The sequence below is a fragment of the Ostrea edulis genome, chromosome 3 (genome assembly GCF_947568905.1).
Source record: "Ostrea edulis chromosome 3, xbOstEdul1.1, whole genome shotgun sequence".
Taxonomy (NCBI): Eukaryota; Metazoa; Mollusca; class Bivalvia; order Ostreida; family Ostreidae; genus Ostrea; species Ostrea edulis.
The window spans coordinates 18,419,426-18,436,642 of record NC_079166.1 but is presented as its reverse complement, the minus strand read 5'-3'; the positions used below and the strand labels follow the sequence as shown (position 1 = coordinate 18,436,642).

At 35.2% G+C, this 17,217-nt stretch overlaps 1 protein-coding gene across 1 annotated transcript in view; it reads right to left on the bottom strand.

Moving 5' to 3' along the window:
- Positions 1-15,079, bottom strand: part of LOC125674618 (cytochrome P450 3A18-like) — a 31,408-nt gene extending 16,329 nt beyond the window's left edge. Inside the window, exons 1-9 of the mRNA XM_048911861.2 lie at positions 14,932-15,079; positions 14,107-14,200; positions 13,899-13,951; positions 12,669-12,765; positions 10,749-10,865; positions 9,738-9,826; positions 5,813-5,958; positions 4,372-4,496; positions 1,306-1,417 (exon numbers count right to left, since the gene is read on the bottom strand). Of these exons, the coding sequence (XP_048767818.2) occupies positions 1,306-1,417; positions 4,372-4,496; positions 5,813-5,958; positions 9,738-9,826; positions 10,749-10,865; positions 12,669-12,765; positions 13,899-13,951; positions 14,107-14,200; positions 14,932-15,005 (907 nt within the window). The 5' untranslated portion in view covers positions 15,006-15,079. The remainder of the gene's footprint in view (positions 1-1,305; positions 1,418-4,371; positions 4,497-5,812; positions 5,959-9,737; positions 9,827-10,748; positions 10,866-12,668; positions 12,766-13,898; positions 13,952-14,106; positions 14,201-14,931) is intronic.
- Positions 15,080-17,217: the final 2,138 nt, after the last annotated feature.

Here is a 17,217-nt window from a genome sequence, read left to right as displayed (position 1 = left end):
AAAGCTTTACGATTTCAAGTTTACTAAAAGTATGTTAAAAAATTTAGAATCTACATTTGATTAACACCACTTCAGGCATTTGTAGTCGCACAATAAGTTTGAACTTTCTCCTGCACAGCTGTTAATATTTTAGTGAGGAGCAACGATAGAGGCTTCGTAGAACAATTACTGGATCCAGCGATTTATCTTTGTAAGGGATTTCATGAAATTTAGGAATCCAGTATAGGTATGATAATTCAGGTGCATACAACCAATTATCAAGGATATATGAAAACATTGTGCATTTTGCTAATTGCGCAACAGACCCGTGACATGACAAAGGACCATGCATTATCTTTGTGTAAACATCGTATATGTGATGCGGCGCCGGAATCAAGAATGGAATGGGACAATTTCTGCAAAGAGTTTTGCACGTAGTGTATTTTCTTTAGAAAAAAAAAACAAGATGTGTTTGTGAAACACAAATGCCCCGATAATGGCCATTTCCAAAGATAGTCAAGGTTACGTAGAAAGATCTTGTCACAAGAAATGCTCATGTGCAATATGAAAGCTTTGATATTCTACCATTTAGAAGTTATGACCAATGTCATAATTGTTTTAAAAGTAGGTCAAATGTCAAGGTAAAAAGGTTTAGTACCCACGGAAAGGTCTTATCAAAAGGAATACTCATTTGAAATATCGAAGCTATATCACTTATCGTTCAAAAGTTATTAGCGAGGTTGAAGTTTTCAAAAAGTAGGTCAAGGTCACGGGGTCTAAAACGTTGGTACCCTCGGAAAGGTCTTGTTACAAGGAATACTCATGTGAAATATCAAAGTTCTATCACTTATTGTTCAAAAGTTATCACCAAGGTTTAAGTTTTCAAAAAGTAGGTCAAACTCAAAGGTCAAGGTAACGGGGTCCAAAATGTTGGTACCCACGGAAAGGTCTTGTCACAAGGAATACTCATGTGAAATATCAAAGTTCTAGCATTTACTGTTCAAAAGTTATTAGCAAGGTTAATGTTTCAGACAGAATGACAGAATGACAGACAGGACAAAAAGCAATATGATATAAAGAGCTCTCTGTAGTAGACCCTCAGTAATACTACTTATGCAGTTCAGCATAAGGTATATTAAACTTTGGGTATAATGAACAATTTAGGTCGGTCCATGACTTTCAGTGTATTTCTGGAATAGACTATAGAAATACAAAGATTAAATCCAGATTACCACTAAAAACACATTGACGCTGCAAATACAGGTCCTAACCTGAAATGGGTAATTATCAGCATACATGCACGCCAATCTTTAAGATAACTCATACCTCTCTTTTTCCAATGGCCTTTTTTGTCTTCGTATTCAAGTAACTGTTCCGTGTCACTGGTTTCTGTATCTCTGTGAGCATTCAACAAAAGTTGAAGGAGATCTGTCCTGTCCTGCAATGATTGTTATAAATGAGATGGAAATAACAAACTGTAATTGATTTTGATACTCCTATAATGAATACAGAATTAAAAGGTGCCTAAACACGGAAACTGGGTACATCGAAGATGAGATCAGGCTCCTAGGAGGAGTAAGCATTCCCTGTCGATCGGTCACTACCAACGTTAGCCCAATATCTTGATAAGGTAAACAGAGTAATCCGCAGTCAAAATAAGTATGCAAAGAACGACTTAAAAGTTGGTATGAAATATATGATAGAACATTTGACCCAATGGCTGGTGTTGGCAAACTAGATCGTTATAACGACCATATGATTTGCGAGATGCTGACATTAACGAGACTGTTGAAACCCCTGTAACATCAAAGTTTTCGTAAGTTGTCTGCCTCGATTGATAAACATATGCGCAGAACAAGAGCTTATTGTACATGTCACAATAACATAAACATCATCAGGGACTTATAATCAAGGTCTTTAGCATGACATGCGCATAAACATCACCTGTAACCTCCAATGACTGTACAAACGGTCGTTCCGGTCTATTTGTCTCCAATGACTGTAAAAACGGTCGCTCCGGTCTATTTGTTTCGCTGAAGGTTTTGTTTTTGTTCATTTCGCTCTTATGTTTGGTTTTTTTTTTTAGAATAAACGGATATAGAAATTCATTCAATATTTTAACACAACAAGTAACAATTTCCAATTTGAACAAATTGGAATATGGGTGAACTCATTTTCTAAAGTGTATGGACAAAAACAAGTGACAAAAATAACAAAGTACGATAATGGTCCTATGTGCATTTCAAAATTGACTCAAACCCCGAAACACGCCTCAAAATGAATGTAAGACTGTTACTTATGTTGAAAGACAAAGTATCAAATTTATTGTATAATGGTCTACAGTTCTGTTCAAGCTAACTTTGGAAATGATGGGCCTTATCCTTGCCCTACATATATTTAATATGACAAACATATATAAACTGGGGACAGGAACAACGCTCTCTATCTTTTTATGTAAATGGCCGTTGCGGATTCACCGCAGATCCCACCTGTAATATTATTCTTCAGAATAATACAGTCAATTTCACTGGTCGAGGGCAGCTGATCACATGGAGGGAGATTTTTGGTGATGTCTCCATCACGTGCAGGGTGACTGTGTTGTCTCCCTTTAGAACATAACTTCTAATGACACAACAAGCGACAAAGCCCTATTAAATAATATTGAAAATATGCGGGATCGTTAATCGTCAACTTCAGCGTCAACATTAATGGTCACAAACAACAATTGAGAAAAAAAATATTTCCATTCTAATGCAATTTTGCATTTGACTTGATGTTTACATTTTTGTCTTGAAATATGTTACGAAATGTTTACGTTTGGCGTTATGTTTTTGTGTCATTCCACTGTGACGTCACAATTGAAACTTTCTCTTATTTAACTTTCTCAAACCTCATGTGTTGCTGTCTTTAACATATTATATCTAATAAATGTATGCCATTGAGTGTAAAACAAAATAATGTATGTGGTTGAGGGTACATGTAACATTAATTTCACCCCTCGAAAAATATTGAAAAGTTATCAGAATTTTCTGCAGAGAAAGTTATTACGAATTTGTTGACGTTTTGGATAAAAAAAAGTTACATGGTACAAGTCAATGAATGTGTGATGGTATTTTTTAACGCTCAGATTCTTCAGGATAATAAAGCTATTCTGGACTGTTTTGCAATGAGACATCACAGATTATCAGGTCTGAGTAGGGTTATCACCGCATAGGCGGCCTCGGGTGATAACCCTACTAAGACCCGCTAATGTGTGATGTCTCCCTCTTAAACAGTCCATAATTGTATATTGTCTATTACTTAAAGTAACGTCATATCATTATCCGTAATGAACACATCTACAAAACCACACGACTCTGACATTGTTCCCAAACTAAGGGAGATAACCGTACTACACTCCATCGACCACAACAAATCATTACACAACAATCTAAAACATATGTTGATGTCAATGTATAAAACTAGTTTTTTAAATCGAATTCTAACCAAAGAGAACCCCAAGAACATATCAACTAAATAAACACGATATTTCATCAGATTTAATGTTTGTAAGAAGTTTCCACAATTCCCAATCAACAATGTTAGTTCAAGAACTGTAACTCCGATGAAGATGTATCATTCGCACTGAAATACATTTGATTAATAGCCCAAAAGCGCAATGTCTGCAAACTTTGCGAAAAAAATAACGGACGTTATGTGATTTTCGTAACGTGGCAAAAATGTAGATAACCGTACAGAAAAGATGATAACTCACTATCCATAAAAGGTTAAAATAACGAACATTCATCTATCTCAGAACGCGAACCACTGGATGTACCAGTGGTGCGATCAGTTGCCTAAGAGGGGTAAGCATCCCCTGTCTACCGATCACACACGCCGTTAATCCTATATGTTAATAAGGTAAACGGAGTGATCCCTAGACAAATCAATGCATGAAAAACGGCCTAACAATAGGTATGAAATATGTCAGACAGCATATGATCTATGATAGGTTGTATTTACAAACTTGATCATTATAACTATCATAGATTTGCGAAATGCCGTTTTTCAACGAGACTGCTAAAACCCCTGTAACATCAACTTGTTTGTAAGTAGCTTGCTTCAATTTAAAAACTGATCATACGCAGAACTAACTCCTGCGTATCGAATCAGTTAAGAGATATAAGCACCATATGCAGGTGATGATGGAATATTGGTACTTAGATATGAGAAGTCCAGGAGGACGATGCAAACACTGTCATCATTTTATACACAAACATACAAATAACGAGATCATTGTTACCCGCTTATTTTTCTGTACTCTAATAAATGCCTATTTGTAGCTTGTATGGTATGAAATGGACACGATTGATCGTGAACAAGAGAAATGTTATTCAAGTCATCTTAAAATACCTCATTATCCTGTCTTAATTTTGTCGCTCGTTCCACCAATTGTTTAAAGAAAATATAGTTCTTGCTTTGTCTGTCTAGGTCAACTCCTAACTTATATAGAAGGTTGTACAAAGGCGGCATAAAGGCTGAAAAAATACATAAAAATATTATTGGAGAGAGAGAGAGACATGCAAATGTAACAAAAAGTACGCTTGGAAGAAATGAAAACAACTTGTATTGCATTGTCATGTCAGAAAATACTGTTATTAGGTTTAATAAGGCCAAGTCAAAGTCCATCGCTTTTAGATGTAGTAAGGATATGGCGAGGTTCGTTGTTATTGCATGTAGTGAGATAATGTCAATGATTATTCGATGTAGTCAGATTATGTCGATGAATGGTGAAGATAGCAGTGATCAATCCTATAAGGAATACAAAATAGAGAATTGGGCGAATATGGACCCCTGGATATGCCAGAGATGGGATCAGTTCATTGTTCTTGACTATGTCGAGGTTCATTGTTATTGGTTGTAGTCAGATTGTGTTGAGTTCATTGTTAGTGGGTGTAGTAAGATTGTGTTAAGTTCATTGTTATTGGTTTTAGTCAGATTGTGTTGAGTTCATTGTTATTGGATGTAGTAAGATTCTGTTGGGTTCATTGTTATTGGGTGTAGTAAGATTGTGTTGAGTTCATTGTTATTGGGTGTAGTCAGATTGTGTTGAGTTCATTGTTATTGGGTGTAGTAAGATTGTGTTGAGTTTGTTGTTAGTGGGTGTAGTCAGATTGTGTTGAGTTCATTGTTATTGGTTGTAGTCAGATTGTGTTGAGTTCATTGTTATTGGTTGTAGTCAGATTGTGTTAAGTTCATTGTTATTGGGTGTAGTAAGACTTTGTCGAGGTTCATTGTTATTGGGTGTAGTCAGATTGTGTTGAGTTCATTGTTATTGGGTGTAGTCAAATTGTGTTGAGTTCATTGTTATTGGGTGTAGTCAAATTGTGTTGAGTTCATTGTTATTGGCTGTAGTTAGATTGTGTTAAGTTCATTGTTATTGGGTGTAGTAAGACTTTGTCGAGGTTCATTGTTATTGGGTGTAGTAAGATTGTGTTGAGTTCATTGTTATTGGGTGCAGTCAAATTGTGTTGAGTTCATTGTTATTGGCTGTAGTCAGATTGTGTTAAGTTCATTGTTATTGGGTGTAGTAAGACTTTGTCGAGGTTCATTGTTATTGGGTGTAGTAAGATTGTGTTGAGTTCATTGTTATTGGGTGTAGTCAAATTGTATTGAGTTCATTGTTATTGGATTCAGCAGGATCTAGAATGACTCTCTAGATGTGAGTTTATCGTGTGAAGTTGCCATTACGTCTTTATAACTTATTTAGCAACTTAGTCTAGAAGTCAAAACAACATAGCAATACAGACGTCCAGTCAACACAACCTATATACAAGAAAGCAATTATATGTACCATTAAGAAGCATTCCAAAACCCAAAAAATTATCGAAGATTGCTTTTGCATTCATCGCAAATTCATTGTGCTCCTTTTTATAAAAATCTAAATCTATTCCAAATCCAAGAGCAGCAATTGCATCCATTGTGAAGTTCCCAAACATTCTGAAACATAAAATACAAAAGGAATAAGTGATAGTACAACTATGTTAATAATACTATATGTAAGATAGTATTCAAATCTATATAGATGTCATTAGATTTCATTCTTTGTAATTATTATGAACCCGTTGTTGGTCTACGGCATACAAGTGATTGGCACACTGATTTGACTGCGGATAACTCCGTTTACTTGGTGAGGATATGGGGCTCGCGGCGGGTGTGGCCGGTCGACAGGGGATGCTTACTCCTCCTAGGCACCTGATCCCACCTCTGGTGTGTCCAGGGGTCCGTGCTTGCCCATCTATTTTGTATTGCTTGTAGGAGTTATGAGATTGATCACTGTTCGTTATCTTCACCTTGCATACAAGTGATATTCAAGAATCTACAGACAAAATATTTGGGTTACTTTATTGCATTTAGATTATATCAACAAATTTATAGGAACACTGTTCATATGACTGTGTTGTACTTAAGTGATATCTAAGAGTGAATAGATACAATGATCATATTATTTCACTGTATGAAAGGTGAAAATAACGAACAGTGAACTCATGAATCCTATAAGCAATACAAAACAGTGAGTTAGAGAAACACGGAGGTCTGGATATACAAGAGGAGGGATCCGGTACCTAGAAGGATTTAGCTTCCGCTGTCGAACGGTCACAACCCCCCCCCCCCCCCCCCCGGGAGTCCTATATCTTGATCAGGTACATGGAGTTATCCGTTGTCAAAATCAGTGTGCCAAGAATGGCCTAACAATCGGTATGAAATACTGCAGACAGCATTTGTACTCAATGATAGATTGTATTGGCAAACCAGATTGTTAGGTAAGTCAATTTAAAGAATCCATAACTACAATCGCTTGATGATTTTAATTATGTTCCCCAAACAAAGTTTGGGAACATATTGTTTTTACTCTGTTTCTTATTATTATGTTCCCCAAACAAAGTTTGGGAACATATTGTTTTTACTCTGTTTCTTATTATTATTATTATTATTATTATTATTCTTTTTCTCCGGTACTTTTTTGTCCGGTAGTGTTCTCAGAAACTACAAAAGGGATCGATATGAAACTTTCCAGGATGATAGTATAGCGTTTGTAGATGTGCATAGTGATAGTCATTTTGTTTTGAACGTGCATGCACGCGCGCGCACGTGCATTGCAATTTTGGTACAAAAAATGGAAAATCAGAATATTGAAGGAAGCGATATAAAACCTAAATGGGATGATAGTATATCATTTGTACATATGAAAAATAATAGTTATTTTGCCAGCACGCGCACGCATGCGCGTGCATGCGCATTACAAAATTTGTACGCTAACTTTGGAATCAGTCTAACTTTTTTGTTGTTCATTGAAATGGCTTGAAATTCATATCATAGGTAGATATTGAGACCCTTAACTGATTTACATGGTCAAAATTACCAATTTGCACGCGCATGCACGTGCACTTCATTTTGATTGGATAATACTAAAACGTTTGTAACTATCTTATTTATGAAGCGAATGAGATGATATTCACAGCATATGTAGACAATATGTGTATCTATATGTTGGTGTAACAAAAAATGCCAACGCACACGTGCATGCGCGTGCAACGTTTTTTAAATGTTCAATTTTTAAAGGACGATAACGTTTTTGTTTTTCATCAAATTCTATTCATATTAGGGGTTTAGATGTATCTTGGTACTCCTTACAAATTGCTGTGGTTAGAATTACTGCTCAGCACGTGCATGCACGTGTGCTGATTTCTGATTGGACGATTTTAAAATCGCTATAACTTCCTTATATTTGGTGGAAACGTTATGAAATTCATACGGTGGGTATATGATACAAATGCCTGTTGAACGACATCAACAAAAATTCGGAATCATACACGCATGCGCGTGTATGCACGTGCAACGCTTTCTTTCATTTCTTGGTACTGAAATGACCATATTAAACGTACTACATGTAATTAAAGGCTAAAATAAAATGATTTTTTCCTATAGATTCACAAGGACATCACATTTTATTTGGGGGAGGTTTGGGGGAACATATGTAACGGTCCCCGTTACAATTAGAACTAGTTATTATTATTATTATTATTCTTTTTCTCCGGTACTTTTTTGTCCGGTAGTGTTCTCAGAAACTACAAAAGGGATCGATATGAAACTTTCCAGGATGATAGTATAGCGTTTGTAGATGTGCATAGTGATAGTCATTTTGTCTGCACGTGCATGCACGCGCGCGCACGTGCATTGCAATTTTGGTACAAAAAATGGAAAATCAGAATATTGAAGGAAGCGATATAAAACCTAAATAGGATGATAGTATATCATTTGTACATATGAAAAATAATAGTTATTTTGCCAGTACGCGCACGCATGCGCGTGCACGCGCATTACAAAATTTGTACGCTAACTTTGGAATCAGTCTAACTTTTTTGTTGTTCATTGAAATGGCTTGAAATTCATATCATAGGTAGATATTGAGACCCTTAACTGATTTACATGGTCAAAATTACCAATTTCCACGCGCATGCACGTGCGCTTCATTTTGATTGGATAATGCTAAAACGTTTGTAACTATCTTATTTATGAAGCGAATGAGATGATATTCACAGCATACGTAGACAATATGTGTATCTATATGTTGGTGTAACAAAAAATGCCAACGCACACGCGCATGCGCGTGCAACGTTTTTTAAATGTTCAATTTTTAAAGGACGATAACGTTTTTGTTTTTCATCAAATTCTATTCATATTAGGGGTTTAGATGTATCTTGGTACTCCTTACAAATTGCTGTGGTTAGAATTACTGCTCAGCACGTGCATGCATGTGTGCTGATTTCTGATTGGACGATTTTAAAATCGCTATAACTTCCTTATATTTGGTGGAAACGTTATGAAATTCATACTGTGGGTATATGATACAAATGCCTGTTGAACGACATCAACAAAAATTCGGAATCATACACGCATGCGCGTGTATGCACGTGCAATGCTTTCTTTCATTTCTTGGTACTGAAATGACCATATTGAACGTACTACATGTAATTAAAGGTTAAAATAAAATGATTTTTTGCTATAGATTCACAAGGACATCACATTTTATTTGGGGGAGGTTTGGGGAACATATGTAACGGTCCCCGTTACAATTAGAACTAGTTTTCATTTGGTTTTATTGCATTAAAGTAGTTTTTAAAAATCGATAAATACACTACATATCACCAGATAACCTCCGTTTGTTTTACCCTTTACATGCTATAAATGAAAAATTAATATAACTGGCAATGATCAGTCCCAAAAAATATAAAGAATACAAAATTAACAGTAGGACAAACTCAGACCCTTGGACATACTAGAGGTGAGATTACGTACCTAAGATAAGTAATTACACCCTGTCGACCGGTCACTTGGTATGCAATTTAGAATTGTTAGCCGGTACTCATATTGCGTAAGTGTGGACGTAATCTATAGCGAGTCCGATATTCACAGAGCTATTATTTACTTAAAGTAACTCTGCAGTCAAGAATATCCAGAAACGTAGATCACTGCCCTCTCAAGGAAATTGCGAAGATATAAACATCACTTGACCTTTGGACTATTGTTAGATCAGATATGACATGTTGAAATAGCCTTTTTCATAATCAGTTAAATCTGGTAATAGCACATGCTCATTCAATATTCTTTTGATTTTGTACCATCAGACATCAATTCTGTGTAATCAAAAATGGATTCTGTACAATCGGATGTGTTCAATTCTATGTTAAGGAATTTGAGAAAGAAAATAAACTAACTTTTTGAATTCAATTGGACGATTGAGATTCGTTTCTTCCTCAACATTCTTCAGCAACCTCTGACAAGATTGGTTGAGTATTGGTGCCATCTTGAAAAAGACAACGATACCAGATTATAACTTCCGTGACAAACATCAAGATACAGACACCTTAGTAATATGTTTTATAGTTTACAATAATAAATATTGTCTTCCTGGACTGCAATATGCTTCATAGTTTACAATAACAAATATTGTCTTCCTGGTCAGTAAAAGGTTAATAGTTTAAAATAACGTGGATACCTTGCAGGTTAGTAATATACTACATAGTTTATAATAATATGCATTGTCTTCCAAATGAGTTATTTGCTTCATGAAAAAGGTGAAGGTTACAGTGAATAATCTCATAACCCCTAATAAGGGATACAAAATACACAGACCCCTGGATATACCAGAGGCAGGATAAGGTGCCTAGGAGGAGTAAGCATTCCTTGACGATCGGTCACATCGTTACAACCAATACCGTGGCAAAAAAAACACTGTATGGTAAATAAAATCACGTGGTCATTTGAGTTTCCGACTCAACTTGTATGTTCCCGTTGTAATCATTTGTGGATACTGTCACGTTTCAATTGATGTATGGGTGCTAGCGTGTGCGCGTGCTTGTGCATGTGTGTGTTGTGTTTACGATATGGAGGTCCACAATACCTGGGTTAACATTTTGTACATAAACTAAATAGGGAATACAATATAGTGAATGGAAATCATGTATCTTCTTATCCAGTCATTCACTACTGTTTAGTGTAATAAACATGAAATATTGCCTTTATTGCTGTATTCATATGAAGAAGAAAAATACGTTTACAATTATGATGAATTCATTACCTTATAGAAAGAGTGCAAATCACAAAGTTTTATTGAAATAATTCAAAATTCGAAATTTACATTGAACTCACCGGTGTTTCATCTGTAATATTGTGGGAAAAACATTGAGATAGAAGTATTGTTAAATATAATTATTTACAAAGTCTACCTTTCGCATTTTTCCAGATGCAAATATAGGAGAAATTGTGTTCCTCATGAAGCGCCAGTTGTCCCCCTCCAGTCTTGTAAGGCCATAGTTAAGGTCACTTTGTCTTTTGAAAGATTGCTGTCGATAGACACCATAAGAACTTAATTAAGATTTTACAATTCATGTCATTTATTGTTGCTAAGTACTTCTTACAGATTTTGGTTAATTGATTGTACATTGTTTAACATACCTCCCAAGAATATTTTCCTCATATGGAGACGCTAATATACAAAAAGGGAGATACATATATATGTTTAAATTATAGATATATTCTCAAGAGGGACGTTAAACAATGTACAATCCATTGTAGGAGTTGTGAGATTGATCACTATTCGTTATCTTCACCTTTCACAATATGAAATAAATAAATCTATCAATGGAAGGTGAAGATAATAAACAGTGATTAATCTTATAACTCCTATAAGCAAAACAAAATAGAGAGTTGGGCAAACACGGACTGCTGGATATATCAGAGATGGGATCAGGTGCCTAGGAGAAGTAAGCATCCCCTGTCGACCGGACACACCCGCCGTGAGTCATATATCTTGATGAGGTAAACGGGGTTATTCGTAGTCAAAATCAATGTGCCAAGAACGGTTTAACAATCGGTATGAAACACGTCAGACAGCATTTGACCCAATGATAGGTTGTATTGACGAACTAGATCGATATAACGACCATATAATTTGTGAAATGCTGATTTTAAACGAGACTGTTGAAACCAATCAATAGAACAAAAGATTTTCGCCTCTACCAAATCACTTGGTACACCCTAAGTTCAATCTTCATGGTTGGGTAACCATACCATTGTAATTGCAATTATGAAACCAATATTTTTTAATGATTGGTAACAATGAAAGCCTTGGTGGTATACTTTTTCAGTAGACAGAATTAATATGGAACATTGAAAAAAGCACAAAAATTTGGTTCGCCTGGGCAATCAACAGAAACAGGAGATCAGGCTGACTGGCTGATAGAGCACAATCAATATATTTAGGACTCTCCTCCCCTTTTTCTCTCTCCGATGTATCCATTATACCCATCACATGAAAATTGCATAAACTGTGTACTAACCATCTTGATTTCAGGTTTCAGTTACAAAGCGATACATTCAGCAATCTCACTCGTCAATTGAAACAAATTTAAAAGACACATGGACAGTTTTATATTATTCTATCATTATGACTAATATGTTCTTATATATTGCAAAGGTTAGTCAGATCATTTTTAAAAAAAAAAAATGATATCTAGAAACTCATCATGTCCAAACATATCCAAAACATTGACATTACTAAGTTCTTCACTTTAAACCATTTGAAAAGAAACGGCAGACAATATTGAAATATGGATGAAAATAATTTCAATGTGTAATTTTTTTTTTCATTCTTGGAGAATGTCCCACTGTTGACCCCCACCTGGCTATTGAATATAGATAAACTCCCCTTGAGGGCACCAATTATCAAATCCAACCAGTATAAAATTGCACAGACCAAATTAGATATTGAAGATCTTAATCAAAGGATAAAATATAGAAGGGTTATAATGCATCAAACAGAAACCACAAAGACTTTATTTAATCGTGCGAAACATGTACTAAGTAAGTTAAACTTTTCTCTCGCAACTCGGTTTGGTCTTTTATCTAACTCGGCACCAAATCTCTTGGTTCTCGAGAAAAGTCTACCAACATATACTTACACAGTACCATAACATTATTTAATACAACAGACACAAGATACAAAGCACACCCGGCGGGAACACGGTTCATCTGGAATTTGACGAATGTGCTATAGGGAATTGAAAAACAAATATTCATATGCTAATACATTAGCAATATTTCACGTTTTACTTTAGATTTAAGAATGAAATTTCATGAATTTTTACCGATCTGTTTGGCATTCTGGAAAAATTCTTGACCAAGATGTCACGTGCTAGCTCCGGGTCTAGTATCATGAGATCGGGTCTATGAAGACCGTATGTCCTACAGAAACACGTGTACATATTATTACTGATATAATGCTGAAGAACACTAAACATAATTTACATACATTATTTTGCAACTTTATTTCATGTAGAAAAAAATTCTATTGAAACTTTTACAAACTCGACTATTAACTGTTCAATAATCTACGTTGGTCAGAAAGGTATGGGTGTTCAAATTTCAGGCATATATTACCACAAACAAAATCTTCTAATACGGTAAATAAATGACATTCTTTACCTGGATATGATTTGTTAAATAAAGTGGTGTGACGTCATAGAACTTGTGGGTACCTACGATTTAGTATGTTGGTAATTGGTATGTATTATCACTTGAGGATAAAGTCATTAAGGTAGCTCATTGCACCAACGTTTTATCTAATGGCTCATTAAAATCCCTCTTATGAAGTATAATTTCACCATCGAAAGAATGATACAGGCTCTCAAGTATTTTATATGATTTGTCCTGGAATAATAAGAATGTGCTTTGTTTACAAATAAGATACTTTATAATCCAAATTTCGCTGTGGTTTGATTCATAATATGAATATGAAAGGTGAAGATGACGAACAGTGAGCAATCTCATAACCCCTATAAGCAATACAAAATAGAGAGTTGGACAAACACGGACCTCTGAACACACCAGAGGTGGGATCAGTTGCCTAGAAACAGTAAGCATGCCTGGACGACTCAGAGAAACGTTCTAATTTTCTAAAAATATTTTTTTAATTGATTATTTTACATCAACGGAATGCAGTTTTCTGATTACAATGTTCTACTTTTTTTATGATTCCGATCGAGCTTGGTGCCCTCGTTATATTTCTGAATTTTAAACATTTCATTTCAATTTCTTTTAAAAATATACTTCAGAGACATTTGGACTCCATATTTTATTTGCAACAAAAACACCTTTTTTATCATTCCGGGAAAAATCACAAAAATCACATAAATTAATTGACAGCTTGCATCACTCTTTCGATGGTGAAACCATACTTCATAAGAGATGGTGGTGAAATCATACTTTATAAGTGGCGGTGGTGAATTCACACTTCATAAGAAGTGTTTTAACGAGCCATTAGATAAAATGTCGGTGTAATCAGCTACATCAAAGGTTTGAAATGTTCATCCACTTACCCTACTACCTTGTTGTACGCCGCCAACATCTTCAAATCAAATTCTCCAATGCCCTTTGAAAATATATACACTTTAGCTATGAATGAACACATTGTTAAAATAAATAGTTACTACTAAATGTAATTAAAATATTGTCGATACGAAATCCTTGGCTTGTAAATGTCAGATGAAATGCTGATAAAAAGTATTGAAACATTGTTCTACGTACATCTTTCATCAAGGGGGCGTGACCTAGGAACAGTGTAGGTTTTGGGTGGGGCACACCAAGGCTGCTCCAGAAACTCAGCTTATACTTCGAATATCTGTCATTAAATACATACAGACCCACGTCGCTAAATTGAAAGTCAATATCAACATCATAATCAACGTAAGGCATTTTCTTTTTCATTTGAAAATAAATTAGCATCGATAATTGGCATCGATATATGCGTGTACATTTATATACAAAACGTTTTGTCATATACCCATTATAATAATCAGTAATATATACGTAAATGGTAATCCACCTCTATATCCGTTTGTATTAGGAAGAAGACATTTGAAAGAAATATTAAACATATACTTAAAGGATTTAAAAGGGTATTTCCAGATTTCTTTTTAACTAATGTTAGAAAACAAAACTGACAATCCCTATCTTGAATAGGGTAGAGTATTGAGACGACGTCATTCCATTATTCAAATTCATACATTGCAACAGCTTTCTTCCATGATCCCCCAATGTTGTTAATGCAGATATGTCATGATAATTGTTCCATACAATTTAAACGTAAAAATAGCACAATCAAGTCCATCAAGGCCATAAAGCAAGACAAGGCAAAAGCATTTAAAGAAAATAGTAACGAATGAAGTAAATATGATTTAGTTTCAAAACCAGTAGGAAACAGTATTTGATAGATTGCGTAACTGTACAAGGCACATAACTTGAGATCTGGAACAATGTTCCATCCCCGTCCAGTGGAATTCATTTAAATTGAAGTTCAGTACGTATGTAACTGGCCAGGCATATCGTGATAGAGAGAAAAATAAAACTTACAAGACCATGGACAAAACCAAAAGAAACAAGGTCAGAAGCCAGGCGGGGACATCAACTAATCCAAGAATGTCCATATTAAGCCCAGATAATACGTGAAGTCACAGTATACACCTGTAGCAGAGAGATCCTAATGTATGGAGAACCGACTGTGACATTGCAAAAATGTGTCGACGATTTCATACACATTCTGATGATCGACAATGAAATACGATTATAGAATAGGGCATATATCCCTTTGGTTTTCAATGAAGATTTTATAAAGTAAATTATCCAAATGGCAAACTGCACCCTGCCATTCCTTTTATTTCACAAAAGCCGTGGTCGTATGATTAATTTCTTTCCCATTTTTTGTACGATTTTGGGGCATTATAGGGCTGGACAGTGTTCGGCGAGACTTCGCGAGATTTCGTTTCTGGAGATGAACAAACATTTCGATTGTCACACGATACCTAGTGCGATGACGTTTTCGATCTTACACTGGGGATATTGCATTTTGGGAATAAAAAGAACTTGACCCACGATATGCCATTTAGCCTACCAATTTTGGAAAAATTAATGCACAATTTATATTAAATCTAAGAGGATATTTTTCATCCATAATGTAAACAAAGTTATATTGCGCAAAGAAATAAATGAACTCAAGAACAATGCGGCAATGTCGAGAAGAAATAACAAAATTCACGGCGTCAAAAGTGTCTTCTGGAAACGCCAGATTCCATTGACGAAGTGATACACGAGAACGTAGTTGATACGACTTGAAAGAAACATCAAAGAGGTGGGTTTTAATGATGTTATATATTTATCAAATATAGAAATTGATATTTAAGCGACTAGATGTGAGAATAATAGGTTATATGGTTAAAAGTTACCCCTTTTACAAGGGATGGACACATGTAGGCCTATCGTGTTGATATACGGTACATGTAATTAATGGCATACGCTTGTTTGTACGATTGTTTGTACGTTTCATCCAAATTCGTTCCGATGCTTTTAAAGTACTGATTTCCTTACCTTTAGCTGTTCAATTTATATTGTCCAAAACAGTATAAATCTTCCGCTACAAAGGTACATACAGTATATACCGGTATGCTACATTGCGGCCCAGCATCTACACACAGTATTATGCACGGACTGGAGATCTGTGATATATACAAGTCGCGCGTTATATTGTATGGAATTATCGTACATACAGTATATATCCCGGCATGCTACATTGCGGCCCAGCATCTACACACAGTATTATGCACGGACTGGAGATCTGTGATATATACAACCCGTGCGTTATATTGTATGGAATTATCCGTCAGTTGTCACACTTTCACAAAAGTTCAAAGATTTATATTTCAGTAGTTGTTGCTGGGTAGGAAAGTTCACGATTCTTACAGCTCTGTAAAGTTACTAGCAACATAAACCAAAAACTCTCCGTAAAATAAGGGAATCACAACCTATGTAACGCGATTCTAAGACCTTGATTTACTTAACTTCGGAAAACGTATATACACGGAGGTGAATTTACGCATATTTCAATCATTGCCCCGCGTTTGTTTATTTCAGCGTTTTAAGTCAAGTGCTGTATATATGATTAATTTAAAAAAATCCACGAAAACATTAAAGCAGAGTATGCACAGTGAATTCATTCAATTTAAATATATATGAAAAGATATCTTGTTAAATAATATTTCAAATAATTTGTCTTGAAATGTAGAGAATGCAATTCTTATTTGTTTACTTGTTTGAATGAAGGGCAATAACTCTAAAAAGAAAACATAACTTGCTGGTGGTGTATCGAAGTCTTTTTTAGTTTCGTTTTTTAAATATCAAACGTTTTAATTAACCTTGAAACGAGGCTACCAAAATCCCTGTATTAGCAGCCTAGTTTAGAAGTTTGCCTCGATATAAAAATTGGTTTTACACAGAACGTGTTTTGTGTATCGAATCCGTTTAAGGACATAAACACCACCTGAAGGTGGTAATGGAATATTCCTATGGGAAATTGACGATGGAGAAGCTGAAATCATCTCGCTTCTCACATTAGGTTTTTAGTGTGTCATTAATGATATATCCCAAATGAACTCGAAATAAAAGATACAGCAGAGTCGCCTGTATCTGCTTCATATTTAGATATTTTATACAACAAAAAACTCGACATATGACTGATGATTGTTAATAGATAAAATGTCATCGATATATGTAAATGTCGAGTTGTAGGCAACAAAAAGATATTTTGTCTTCTACAAGCTTTAGAATAAATTCTGTCGCATAGGAATGAAAGGCGAAGATAACGAA